The sequence below is a fragment of the Ailuropoda melanoleuca genome, chromosome 3 (assembly GCF_002007445.2).
Source record: "Ailuropoda melanoleuca isolate Jingjing chromosome 3, ASM200744v2, whole genome shotgun sequence".
In the NCBI taxonomy this organism is placed as follows: domain Eukaryota; kingdom Metazoa; phylum Chordata; class Mammalia; order Carnivora; family Ursidae; genus Ailuropoda; species Ailuropoda melanoleuca.
This window is the reverse complement of record NC_048220.1, coordinates 21,317,574-21,330,305: the sequence shown is the minus strand read 5'-3', so window position 1 is coordinate 21,330,305 and position 12,732 is coordinate 21,317,574. Positions and strand designations below refer to the sequence as shown.

At 47.8% G+C, this 12,732-nt stretch overlaps 1 protein-coding gene across 7 annotated transcripts in view; it reads left to right on the top strand.

Moving 5' to 3' along the window:
* P4HA2 (prolyl 4-hydroxylase subunit alpha 2) overlaps positions 1-12,257 on the top strand; it is a 36,725-nt gene extending 24,468 nt beyond the window's left edge. For 4 of the 7 annotated variants that reach the window (XM_034655983.1, XM_034655985.1, XM_034655986.1 and 1 more), the window contains 7 exons: positions 1,439-1,509; positions 1,743-1,842; positions 7,082-7,135; positions 7,668-7,733; positions 9,501-9,569; positions 9,918-10,014; positions 11,775-12,257. In XM_034655983.1, coding sequence (XP_034511874.1) covers positions 1,439-1,509; positions 1,743-1,842; positions 7,082-7,135; positions 7,668-7,733; positions 9,501-9,569; positions 9,918-10,014; positions 11,775-11,845 — 528 coding nt within the window. In that variant the 3' untranslated portion in view covers positions 11,846-12,257. Of the gene's footprint in view, positions 1-1,438; positions 1,510-1,742; positions 1,843-7,081; positions 7,136-7,558; positions 7,619-7,667; positions 7,734-9,500; positions 9,570-9,917; positions 10,015-11,774 lie in introns of all 7 variants that reach the window. The other 3 variants (XM_034655987.1, XM_034655988.1, XM_034655989.1) reach the window with 2 other exon arrangements.
* Positions 12,258-12,732: the final 475 nt, after the last annotated feature.

Genomic DNA, 12,732 nt, shown 5'->3' with positions numbered 1-12,732 from the left:
AGAACTGGCTGCAGCAGCACCGTGTCCTGGCGAGGTGATCTCCTGGCCAGTCTTGTGGTCCCTCCACACCTCTCCTTCCCTTCTGCCATGAACTCTTGCCCTGACCCCTTCCTTGAGCTCCTCCCTGGCTGCCTTGTTACCACTCTGACCCTTCGTTAGTCAGCTTTCCATGAGGTGTCGACGTTCTGATTGTGAATGTCCGTTACCTGCCTTCCCTGTTTCTCATTCACCAGAGGATTGCTTCCATGCCCAATCTCCACTTGCCTCTTTGGCCTCTTTTCAACCTCTAACATCTAATTCACGCTCATGGTGTCAAACCCATTTTCGTTGCTATTCATTCCCTGTTCCTGTAATGTTCCCCTACTTGGCTAACTCCTGCTTACCCGTCAAGTCTCAGCTAGGTGGTCTCTCCCTGACCGTTCTTGACTGTACAGACTGAGCTCCCACAGACATGAAGCTTACCCCGCTCCCAGCTCTCAGCGTGTTGTGCTGAGGTTAGGCAGCTAGTTTTCTGCCTTCCCCACTGACTGAGTTGTGTGAGGGCGGGGGCTATATCTTGGTCACCCAGTGTAATGCCAGCCACATAGTAGGCACTCATTAAGTACTGATTGAGATTAAGGGGAAGTGCTGTTGGGGTGGAGGTATCTGGATCTGTGGTCCCACCCATGTGAAGTCATTAGGACAGTGCACAGCTGAAGCACGGTGAGTTGCCTTTGGGCCACAAGTGCTTCCTGGGAGAATCACTGTACCTGTCTGTGGAGATCGAGAGGATATGAGGTAGGTTAGGGGTGTTTGTGGACGTGTGTGTGTTAGCATACATGTGGAGGCAGGTGGCTTCCAGGCAGCAGATCACATATGTCAACTTGTACAGTGCTTTCCAGATTCTATCAGCTGACCTTGTGAGGCTCCTAAGCAAGTAGAAAGTGTGCCTCCTATCTCTGCTCTTCACAGCAGTGGGAGCTGCTATAGCAGAAGGCCATTTGGGTAGGTTTCTTGGCAGAGGAGGCTGCTGTGGTTGAGGAGGGCCAGGTCCAGAGGAGCATACAAGGTTGAGGCTCAGGGGCAGTGACAGTCTGAATGTGGTGGAGTAGCCAAGCACAGGGGTACTCGGGCAGGGGTGGTACGTGTGCCTGGTGAGAAAGCAGTCTGTCCAGGCAGATGGGTGGATGGACAAAGGGGACTCCAGAGGCATAGTTCTGCAGACAGCACAGACCTGGGTGAGAGCAGGGCAGTGGCCAGGGTGTGACAGCAGAGCAGGAACGTGGAGGCCTTAGACCATTGCCCTTGCCTGGCTTGCAGGATCACGGTGCCTTGCCTTGGGCCAACTGCCTGAAAAACTTCTTTCTCATACTGGTCTGAATGGCAGATCTGGTCCCAGTCTCTCTAGGAAAACACAAGGCAAAGAAGGATAAGTCTGCCCTTTTTTCCTGCCTTCCAGCTTGCACGAGCCACTGTTCGTGATCCCAAGACAGGCGTCCTCACTGTTGCCAGCTACAGGGTTTCCAAAAGGTTAGCGGAGGTGGTTGTGGTGGTGGTGGTGGTGGGGTGGCTGCTCAAGCCCTATCTCCAGGGCTTCCTAGTTTCTACTCAAGGGAGCTTGGCTTCTCCTTCCTGCCGGCACCCTCCCTACTTAGAATACTCACCCTGTGCTGCCTGTTAGTGCTGGCCCTGACTGGGGGGAGAGTGCGAGACCTCATCTAAGCCACTGGCCCACCTTCCTTTCTCTCCCTCTTTTGGCTTAGCTCGTGGCTGGAGGAGGACGATGACCCTGTTGTGGCTCGAGTGAACCTTCGGATGCAGCACATCACAGGCCTCACAGTAAAGACTGCAGAACTGCTGCAGGTATGGCTGGCCCCTGGGACCCTGGGGTTGAGAAACGGGTATTTCCGGCTAGATGGTCTTGCAGGGTCCCCAGAGCCAGGCTGAGGGAGGCTTCCCAGTGAACTGTGTGACTGCACAGTGCTTTGGATATGGAGTGACCTCACACAGGGAAGCCAGCATGCCTACTGTCATTCCAACAGTTATCATTCAACAGATATTAATTATCTTGTGTGTGCCAAAGTGTCATGCTAGGAGGGTCAGTGGTGGGCATGGCAGACCCATTTGTATCCTTGACTATGGAAGCTGAAATCCTGAGTTGTTTTAGGGACACTTCTAAGAGAGCTATAAATATCTTCAAAGGTCATAGTTCTGATGCACATGGTTCACATGCACTTGGAGGTATAAAGTGTCTGTGATACATTGGTAGGAAAAGCAAGAGGTTGGGAGACGCTGATGAGAGTGGAGACCTTTTTTCAAAGTAGCCCCTGTGGAACCCTGGCTTTCTGCCTTTATTTCAAAGGTGATTGTGAAGACACATGGCAGCTGGGTAGAGCTCCTCATAATGTATCCTCTGGTGTATATTGAGTTCACAAATCAGTTTTGGCCATGTTCCCTTGTGAACATCGGAACTTCTGGGTTCTGTTGCAAAACACTGCCAGAGAAGTTTTGCTGACATTTTTTTAAAGAATATTTAATTTTTATTTTTTGAGAGTGAGAGAGAGCTCGAGTGTGCACGTGTGTGCAGGGGGAGGGGCAGAGGCAGAGGGAGGGAGAGAATCTCAAGCAGACTCCATGCTGAGTGCAGAGCCCTACGCGGGGCTTGATCCCATGACCCTGGGATCTTGACCCGAGCTGAACACAAGAGTCGGATGCTTAACCAACTAAGTCACCCAGGTGCCCCTTGCTGGAATTTTTTAAGAGTTCCTTGGGTCTGTCTCTCTGGCCAGAGTTTCTGTGTATTTAAGGATTGCAACTTTGATCTTTAGGCTTCATATATTTCATTAGAATATTGGACTGAAGATCATTTGGAAGATTCTTTGAATACACTGGATACACTTAAGCAGATCACTGAATTTATTATTTTTTTTCTGTAGCTGTGTCAGCAATCAGAAAACCAATTTTGAAGATCCTCTTTATGGATTTGTGTGAAATCTACCAGTTTTTAAAAACATGCTGATTACCTTTCAGTCTTGTGAAAATTTTATATAATCTCCAGTTCAATCCAGCTTAGTGTTGAGTTGGTAAAATTAATTTAATTTTTAAAAAAGATTTTATTTATTTATTAGAGAGCATGCACACATGAGCTTGGGGGAGAGGTAGAGGGAGAAAGAGAAGCAGATTCCCTGCTGAGCAGGGAGCCCAATGCAGAACTCGATCCCAGGATCCTGGAAACATGACCTGAGCCAAAGGCAGATGCTTAACCAACTGAGCCACCTAGGCACCCCAATTTAATTATTTTTTTTTAAGATTTTATTTATTTGAGAGAGAGAATGCATGAGCAGGGGGAGGGGATAAGGGAGAGGGAGAGAAAGAATCTCAATCAGACTCTGCACTGAGTGCAGGGCCCAATGTGGGGCTTGATCTCACCACCCTAAGGTCATGACCTGAGCCAAAATCAAGAATCTGGTGCTTAACCTACTGAGCCACGTGGGCACCCCAAGCTTCATTTGATTTTAAGGTAGTTAGTAAATAAGCACATTGATAGAGGATTTCTGCCACATCTCCCACTTGCACCATTTCAGGAGCAGTAGGGGCTCTCAGTGCACTAGGTGCATCTCTCTTGGCATTGTTATGATTCATATCTTCGTGGAGCAGGTCTGTTGTTCAGACATCTGCCACTGTCAGAGCCAGTGTTAGGACTCTCATGGCCCCCATCGAAGACAGCATTCTGCTTGATTGGGTGATTCCATACGCTGGAGCAGTGGGCTGAGGAGACTGGATGAGACCTGTGCCTCTGTTGCCCTCCCGGTTGGCTCCCTGGCTACACCCCCTGTAGGCTATCTCACATGCAGCCGAGAAGGCAGCAGCTTCGTACTTGGACTGGCTTCTCTGCCACAATCCTGGCTCCATCTTGTCTGGCCTGTCGTCATGTTGTAGGTCAGTGATGAGTGGGATCTGAATGCCGGGACTCGCTGTGGAGGGGCTCTTCAAGTCAGGGCTCAGACCCAGACTTTGGAAGACCCAGACCACAGCTGCCCAGGGGCTGAGGCCGCATTTTTGTTTGCCTTCTTCTTCTAGGAACTGTCTTGGCATTTCCTCTGCCAGCTGGCAGTGTTGAAAGCTTTGACCCTACATGGTCTGGGGGACAGGAGCCTGGGTTTCAACACCTCCCTCTGCATGCTCATTCAGTGTGGACCGGTTGCAGAGCCTGTATTCCAAGGTCCCTCAGAATGTTACAGGCTTCTGGAGAGCAGCTGGTTCTTCCTTTCCCTGTTGACACTCTTTCACTTGTACTCGATGTGTTTGCAATAGATGATTTGGAAGAAAAAGAGCAATTGAGGCTTTCTTATGAATTGGATGAAGGCTTGTCTGCTAGTGGAGGAGATGCTACACTGCCAGAATTCTCTAAGATTGAAGGCACTTCTGACTTGATGTCTCAGCCTTACTAAAAAAGTAATTTCTGACTTTTTTTTTTTTTGTCTTCACTCTGACCTCAGTATCATAAATACCCATGCTTTTCAAATGATTGGTTCTTCTACTTTTGTAACAACACATCTAATAATTCAAATGAATGCCTCCTCACAGGAATCAGTGGTTTTTGTTGGGAGGGACATATATATTTATTTTTAAATTTAAATTCAGTTAATTAACATATAGTGTATTATTAGTTTCAGAGGCAGAGTTCAGTGATTCATCAGTTGCATATAACACCTAGGGCTCATTACATCACATGCCCATTACCCAGTTACCCATCCCCACATCCCCTCCCCTCCAGCAACTCTTGTTTCCTGTGATCAGGAGTCTCTTATGGTTTGTCTCCCTCTCTGATTTCATCTTGTTTTATTTTTCCCTCCCTTCCCCTATGCTCCTCTGTTTTATTTCTTAAATTCCACATACAAGTAAAATCATATGATAATTGTCTCTGATTGACTTATCTCACTTAGCATAATACCCTCTTGTTCCATCCATGTCATTGCAAATGGCAAGATTTCTTTTTTTTTATGGCTAATATTCCATTGTATATATGTACCACATCTTCTTTATCCATTCATCTGTTGATGGACATCTGGGCTCTTTCCATAGTTTGGCTATTGTGGGCATTGCTGCTATAAACAGTGGGGTGCAGATACCCCTTCAGATCACTACATTTGTATTTTGGGGGTACACGGCTAGTAGTGCCATTGCTGGATCCTAGGGTAGCTCTATTTTCAACTTTTTGAGGAACCTCTGTACTGTTTTCCAGAGTGGCTGCAGCAGCTTGCTTTCCCACCAGCAGTGTAAGAAGGTTCCCCTTTCTCTGCATCCTTGCCAACATCTGTTATTTCCTGACTTGTTAATTTTAGCCAAGGAATCAGTTTTGATGTACAGTTGCTTGTTATTAAAGTTGTGAGTCTGGGCCTGGAGTTTGCTCAGATGGTGAATCTGATTGCAAATCCAGAAGCTCCCATGACACTTGCACTCTTTGGGGACAGTGTTAAATAGTGCAGACACAATAGGATCAGCACATGATTAAATGTGATTCCCAAAACTGTTAAAATATGAGCCAGCTATAGTGATGTGGCTTCTTTCACTCCACGATATATGCAAATTTAAGTATCCCATCCCACAAATGGGAGTACTGGAAAGTACAGTCATTCTCTGCAGTTCCAGCAGCAAGTGGTGATGGAATTTTGCAGAGTGCATTGGCATGCTAATCCCAGTCATGTTTAAAATTTTCTTACAAGTTCTCAACAAGTGGACCCAAAGAAAACGTTTGTAATAACACTTTATCAACTGCTGTAGCACTTCCCTCCTTAGATGCACCTCCAGCCATAGGGCCACCTGCTGAACCTGGCCTTCTTGCCCTGTTGACAGAATTTCCACGTATTCTGGTGGATGCATCTTGGAGGTGGAAGCAGCCTATGGTAACATATTTTCATCCACCGATTCTTCATATCAAAATTTTTTAATTTTGTGGACACTGAAAACCATGCTGTGCAAAAATGCACTACATCACATTTGATATATATTGCTTTCTTTTCCAATAAGAGGATTTCCTTTCTTGTAAAGTACTCCTTCCCTCCCTTCTCTCTCCCTCATGTCTGTAGGTCTCCATTATGGCCAGTTTTGCAGAATCTCACATCTGACTGTTGGAATCGCCAAAAAGGATATGCAAAAAATAACAGTTTCCTGAAGACCAATAGCTGAGCCCCAGAAGTTTTTAGGGTTTCAGTACGATATAGTAGGCAAATGTTCCCAGATGGACATTAGTGGTGCCACTTGATCTGTCAGCTTCCATATCAGATTCTGTACTTGGTCTTGAACTCTGTCTCTCATTCTGTCTACTGCGGGGCTAGAATAACTGTTTGTGACTGCAGACTTACATTGTGCTGACAAACTGTTCAGTCAGGCACTTACAGCTTGTAATCTAGTTAATGACATCTGGTAGTTGCTGAAGCTAAGATGGCTCAGGTCCTACTCCAGGTCCATGCTCCCACTGGGGACGCTGAGGTGCCCGGGGCCTGCTGTTTCACTTGGATGCAGAAACACTCTGTGCAGTGAACCACTGTGAGAAGGACTGGGGTATGTTCTCCCTCCTCCCTTTGACCAGGAACAGCAACCAGGGCGCAGTGACCTGGGGCAGGAGCAGTGTCAGGTCTTCAGGAGCTCCCAAACTAGCATAAAAACAAAGTTCCTGTCTTGAGTTTCTTGTTGCATTTACTCTGGATTACCTTCCTGTTATCTTGCAAACAAATAGGGCCCCGGCCAGGGCCTGTCTCAAGGAAAGCGCTCTCTTCTGCCATCTGAGTGTCCCTGAAGGGCGGGAGCTTCTCCACAGTGGCTGTCTGCAGGTTGCCCATTTTGCTGTGTTTGGGAAACCCCTTTTATGCTGTGGCCTTACTCTTGGGCACAGCCATAGATATATCTGAAGCATTTGGTCCGCCAGGGCTGGCGGGGCATAAGTACCATCCACCTTCGAGAGGATGCCCTCTGGGAGTTCTGGTTATTAAGGGATGCAGGTTGTTTTGGTTGTTGGGGGGAGACAGTATCCCTGGGGAGATGGGCTGCTTCAGGACTGTTCATGCTGCTGACAAGGTCCAATGCTGTTCTTTCCCACCAGGTTGCTAATTATGGAATGGGAGGACAATACGAGCCACATTTTGACTTCTCTAGGGTAAGGCCCAAACCATGGGTGTTTCCAGAGGGCCCTATTCCAGCTGAATTGAGAAAGCTGGAGATTCTCGGAGCATTTCAGCCTCTATATCAGCCCCTGCCCCCCATGCCTTACCAGGACCAACTCTTTGTTCCTGGAAAAGTCCAACTCAGGAAGCATGGGGCCTGTGGAGCCCCGTGCAGCCTGGCTGTTTCCCCATGCCATGACTGTATACCATCGGACCTTACTAGGTCTTTGTGAAAGGTGTTCCCATCCCCCTTCCCCTGTGCCCTGGCCAGGGTTTCCTTTATAGCCATGGTCCATGGTCCATGCTGATGTATGGAACACATGCTTAGTGTCTTCCCTTGACCCTTTTGGCCCCAGTCCTGTGAGTGGGGGGTGGAATCATCTGCAAACTTGGGTGAAAGTTGTTGTTTGTTGCAGCGACCTTTTGACAGCGGCCTCAAAACGGAGGGAAATAGGTTAGCGACGTTTCTTAACTATGTAAGTACTGGGGCCAGGTCCACCTGTTCATTCTCACTTAATTTTATAGAAAAATGAGCAAGATGCTTTCAAGCGTTTAGGGACGGGGAATCGTGTGGCCACGTTCTTAAACTACGTGAGTATGATGCATGCAGCAAATGGGCCTTCGGGGAACCTGGGTCCAGAGTGCTATCTTATATCCACTCCTGTCAGGGCTGATACTACCAGCTGTTGCTCAGTGGCTGGGCCCTTCTGGCCCTCAGCACGGTTTTTGGCTGGGGTAGAGAGTTGGCCTTTGTTCCCATCTGTGTGTTCACCCACACCCCTGACGTTCACATCCCTGGCTCCTTTTGATGGGCTCAGCGTTAGTCGGACTTTTGGGGTGAGTGCTCTGGAGAGTTCCTTCCTTGGCAGCAGAGTAAGGAGGCTGCCATAAAGTGCACGTAAATGAAAGCTGCCTTTCTTTCCCCAGAGCTCAGTGGCCTGCCTCCCATCTGCTGCCTGTGCTGTAGCCATAGGCCTTTGGGTTTACCTCTCACACGAGGAGCAGTTTGCTTTCCCCTCTGCTTAGAGAGCCTGCTTTACAGAGGCATACAAACTGTCAAGTAACTTAGAGACAGAAGCTCATGGCCATCTTTTCCTTTGGTGCCTCATTTAAGTTTGTGTGGTTATTATGTTCTGGGGCTGGCCATGAACATGCTGGTAAGCAGGACACGTGGAGTCTCTTGTGCGGGCTACGGTCTAATACGAAGGACTTGCCTTAACCATAGGAGAGGTAATTTATTCAGTTACCATGGTGACAGGTGCCTTGAAAAAGTGGCTCAGGGTTGAGGTTCAGAGAAGGTCTCCCTGGGGAGTAATGTATCAGTGGAGACTTAAAGGTTTAGTGGAAATTAGTTGGTGGAACATGCTTTCTGGAAGAGGGGAGAATGCGTGGAAACCTGGAAGAGGGAAGGAGCTGGGGATGTTGGAAAAAGGGAAGAAGACTGGTGTGACTCAGAGGCAGCGCTTGAGGTGACAGTGGCTGGAGAGAGAATAGCTGCTGAGATGGACAGGGCCTTTTGGTTCTAGAAAAGAGCTTGGATTTGATCCCCAGGGCTGTGGGAAGCCATCAAAGGTTTTCATCTTATTCGTTTACCATATGTCTGTTGAGTGCTCTTTAGTCTGTCTGACATGTATCCTGTGGAAATATTTTTAAAACTCCACGTTTTATTACATTATAGACAAAGATCTTGAAGTAAGACAGCCAGATGAGAGAGAAGTGGTGCCTTGGGCATGAGTTGAGGCTCGCTTTGTGGGCATAAGTGTAGCCTCCCTACCGTGGAGCTTGTGTTCCATTTGGTTGGAGGCCTCCCTGGGAGAAAGCAGGGCCTGTGGAACCACACCCTGTCTGCTCACCCAGCTGGCTCTGGGGAGGGCTGCTGTTCTGGGAAGGTGACGGTGGTACTAGAACCAGAGAAATACAGCCTACAGTGGGGGCCACAGATGGTGTTGGGAGCAGCAAGGAGCTTCAGGTTAGGGCAGTTCACAGGGCACAGTGCCTTTGGTGTGGCCCAGGCTGGATGGTGATGCAAGAGCGGGGGGTTAGTCAGGCATTTTCCACATATAGACTCAGATTGTTCCCATCCGAGGACAGCCAGGATTTGGGTCTCCTGCAGGGCTGCTGCTCTAAGTGCCCTAGGCATGGGACTATCCCGATGAACCACATAGATTAAGCTGGGTTTAGGGAGGGGTAGTGCATGGGTTGAGCTTTTCTTGGCGGAAGGGCTGACTGTGGAGCAGAGCCTTGGAGCAGTGCCTGTCCTGCTCAGAGAAAGGTAATCTGCTTACTTGTGTCCTTTGTGGCTCAGTTGCTTTGAGAGCTTTGAGTACAAGGGCCAAGCTCTATGCTTTGTATTCTCAGATGAGTGATGTAGAAGCTGGTGGTGCCACTGTTTTTCCTGATCTGGGGGCTGCGATTTGGCCTAAGAAGGTAAGTTCTAGTTTTTGTGGGTCACAGGTTGAAGCTCCCAGTTCCCATTCCCTGGCCTGGTTGACCCTTACTGTGAGAGGCCTTTGCCCCTTCCTGCCTGAACTCTGGCGTTGTGGCCTTGGCTTCCATCTGGGGAGATGGGCTGGGAAGGAAGTCCATTTGGGGGAAGGTGGGTTATTAAACATCTGCCTCACTGTGAAGGGTGCATACTTCTGTACTGCTGGAATCCCAGAGCCCTGTCCCTTGGTACACAGGATAGTGAGGGTGTTTCTGCTTAGGGAGATGTTGAGGGTCAGGTCCTTGAGCCCCGTATCAGAGTGTTTCTGACGGGCTCTCTCTTTTTCCTAGGGCACAGCCGTATTCTGGTACAACCTCCTGCGCAGCGGGGAAGGTGACTACCGTACGAGACATGCTGCCTGTCCCGTGCTTGTGGGCTGCAAGTGGGGTAAGTGGCTTGGTGGTCTCAGCCTGGGCTCTTGGGGTCAGCCTGAGACTCTGAGTGGGGAGATTCCTGCTGCCCTCTTTTCACAGTGCCAAGACTGTCTTCCTTTTTGAGTTTTTCCTTTCCCCCCTGCTAACTGGTTGTCTTATCCAGCCATGTAGCTGTCCACAAAGCTGATTATGTGCCAGGACAGCTGGCTGGGAACATGTTCAGAGATGCCCACAGAGCTGAGGAAGCTCCAAGCAAGAATAGGTACACAACCATTGTAGGTCCAGGATGGTTCCCAGAGGAGTGGACTCTGGCAGGGGTTCTGAGGGAGCAGTGGGAGAGAACTAGAATCGGAATGGGTAAGGGGTGACCCAGGCAATCAAGGCTTACATGGAACAAGGCCCACACTAAAACTGGCATCATGGGTATGGAGACCGGCTGCCTTTGTCACTTGCATAAGGGGAGGCCTGTAGCACAGGGGCCAGGAGATGAGGCTCGAGGCTGGGAGCAAACTGCAGAGGCTGAAGCTTTGAGTTTTGTTCTGGAAGCAGCTGTGGTGAACCAGGGAGAGGCTTGGGCCAGGACGATGGGAAGTGATTGCAAACAGAGGAGTTTATACCCTTCTGGAGAGTTTTGGGGATAATAGTGGTAGGTTTACAGAAAATTAAGCAATTAGAAACTAAAGCAATTGCTGACTTCAGGGAAAAGAAAAAGTTGTGTGAGAAATGTCAGCATACAGTACTGGGTGGCTCAGGCATGAGCAACATTTACGTGACATGATAATGTAAGCACTGAAAATTAATTTAATTAAAATTTGTGATTTAATGCTATTGGGAAGATAGGAGGTTGTAAGTATGTGTTTTAGGGATAGTATAAAAGAATTCCAAAATTGAAAGTCAAGAGATAGCAGTATAAGCATGTTATTTAGAAATATGTGGTTGAATATCAGAAGAAACAACTAAAGGAGTTGCGTGTCTTCTAGAAGTGGGGTTTGGCAGTGGAAGGGCTGGGTGGGAGATTGCTGTTTATCATTATAAGCTTTGTAGACAATTTAATTTTTTTCAACTAAGTACATTTGTATTTTAAAAGCTTTATGGCTTCCGTAGTGCATTAGGATAAATTTGTTCTATCATTCTAAGAGTCTATGTTAAGGAATGAACCTGTGGTTCATGTGGATCTGGGCACAGCTTTAGGTGACACAGTGCTAGCACCAGCACTGCTACTCTGCTACCCCTGGCATACAGACTGGGTTGGCTGGCCCACAGGTCTTGAGGTTGACATCCAGGCCCTCCCCGGTCCTGACAGGCTTCCTCATCCTTAGCTTCTATATCTCATTTCTTTTCCAGTAATATCGAGCTGCTTGGGGTCCTTGATACACACCAGGGTGGTTCATGCCTTGATGTCTTTCTCATCCTGTTCCCACTTCCTGGACCCCCTTGACAAAGGAATCATCTGGTATATCCATCTTCTTCCCTGGATAACTCCTGTTCAGCTTCATGTCCCAGCCTGGAGTCTCCTCTTCCCTTACATGGTTAGATGCCCTTTGGTTCAGTTTCCATGGCAATATACACATACGTATCTTTTATCACCTTTGAACAGTTATCTATTTATATATAGGTCTTCCTTACCAGCTCATGAGCAACTTGAAATATGAGACCATATCTTACTCATGTTTGAGTCCCAAGGCCCATTGCAGGATTCATCATGAAGGAGTCATTCATTTTGGCTGCTGAACTAACCAACAGGATTGTAACATACTTTCTTTCTATTCACAGTCTCCAATAAGTGGTTCCATGAACGAGGACAGGAATTCTTGAGGCCATGTGGATCAACAGAAGTTGACTGACTTCCTTTTCTGCCCCTCCCCTTCCTGGCCCTACAGCCCATGTCGTCTTCAAGTTCAACATGACAGACACCTTTGTATGTTCCAGGCCCTGTCACTTGGGTCTTGGTTGGAGTGAATGTTTGTCTGGAGCAAAGGGAGAGCCGACTGGGGAGGGTCCTGGGTGACCTGGGTCCCGACCTCTCTGGCCAGCTTGTGCCACTTCTGGCCACAAAGGTTGGTTCAGGGTGGCTGCAGCAGAGTCAGGCTGTCTAGCACCTAGCAAGGTGCCTTTGTACCTCAGATGTTTTAGGTGTGAGGTGTTTCAGTGAACCAAAGTTCTGATACCTTGTTTACATGTTTGTTTTTATGGCATTTCTATCATTGTGGCTTTAACCAAAAAATAAAGTGTCCCTGCCGGAAGCCTTAAAGAGCCTTAATCGGAGTGTTTTTTGAGATGGGGGAGCTTATACCAAGTTCACTATTTCTTTCCTATGCATTTCCTCTGTGCAGGCAGAATCTGGGTAGTGAATACTTGATTGGCAAAACCTTGACCTTGGGTTCTAGATCTGGTTTCAACACTTATATTTTCAAGCTTCGGTATCCTTTCTGGAAAGTGAGGGAAGCAGTCTCTCCTTGCTCTCTAGAGAGCGTAGTGATCATGAATGTTCATGACTATTTTGCTGTTACAATTTGAAATATTTTTTTGAAATTTCTTATTTAAAAATTTTGAGATACACAGAATTGTGAAACATAGATATACAATTTAAAGAATGTGAAGGTGAACATGAGCACCCCTGTGACCACCACCCAGGTTAGAGAAGGGATCATTTTCAAATTTGCACCTCAGGAGCCCCTCATGACCCTCTTCTGGATCACATCTCCTGTCCTGCTTCCAATACCTTGGTGGT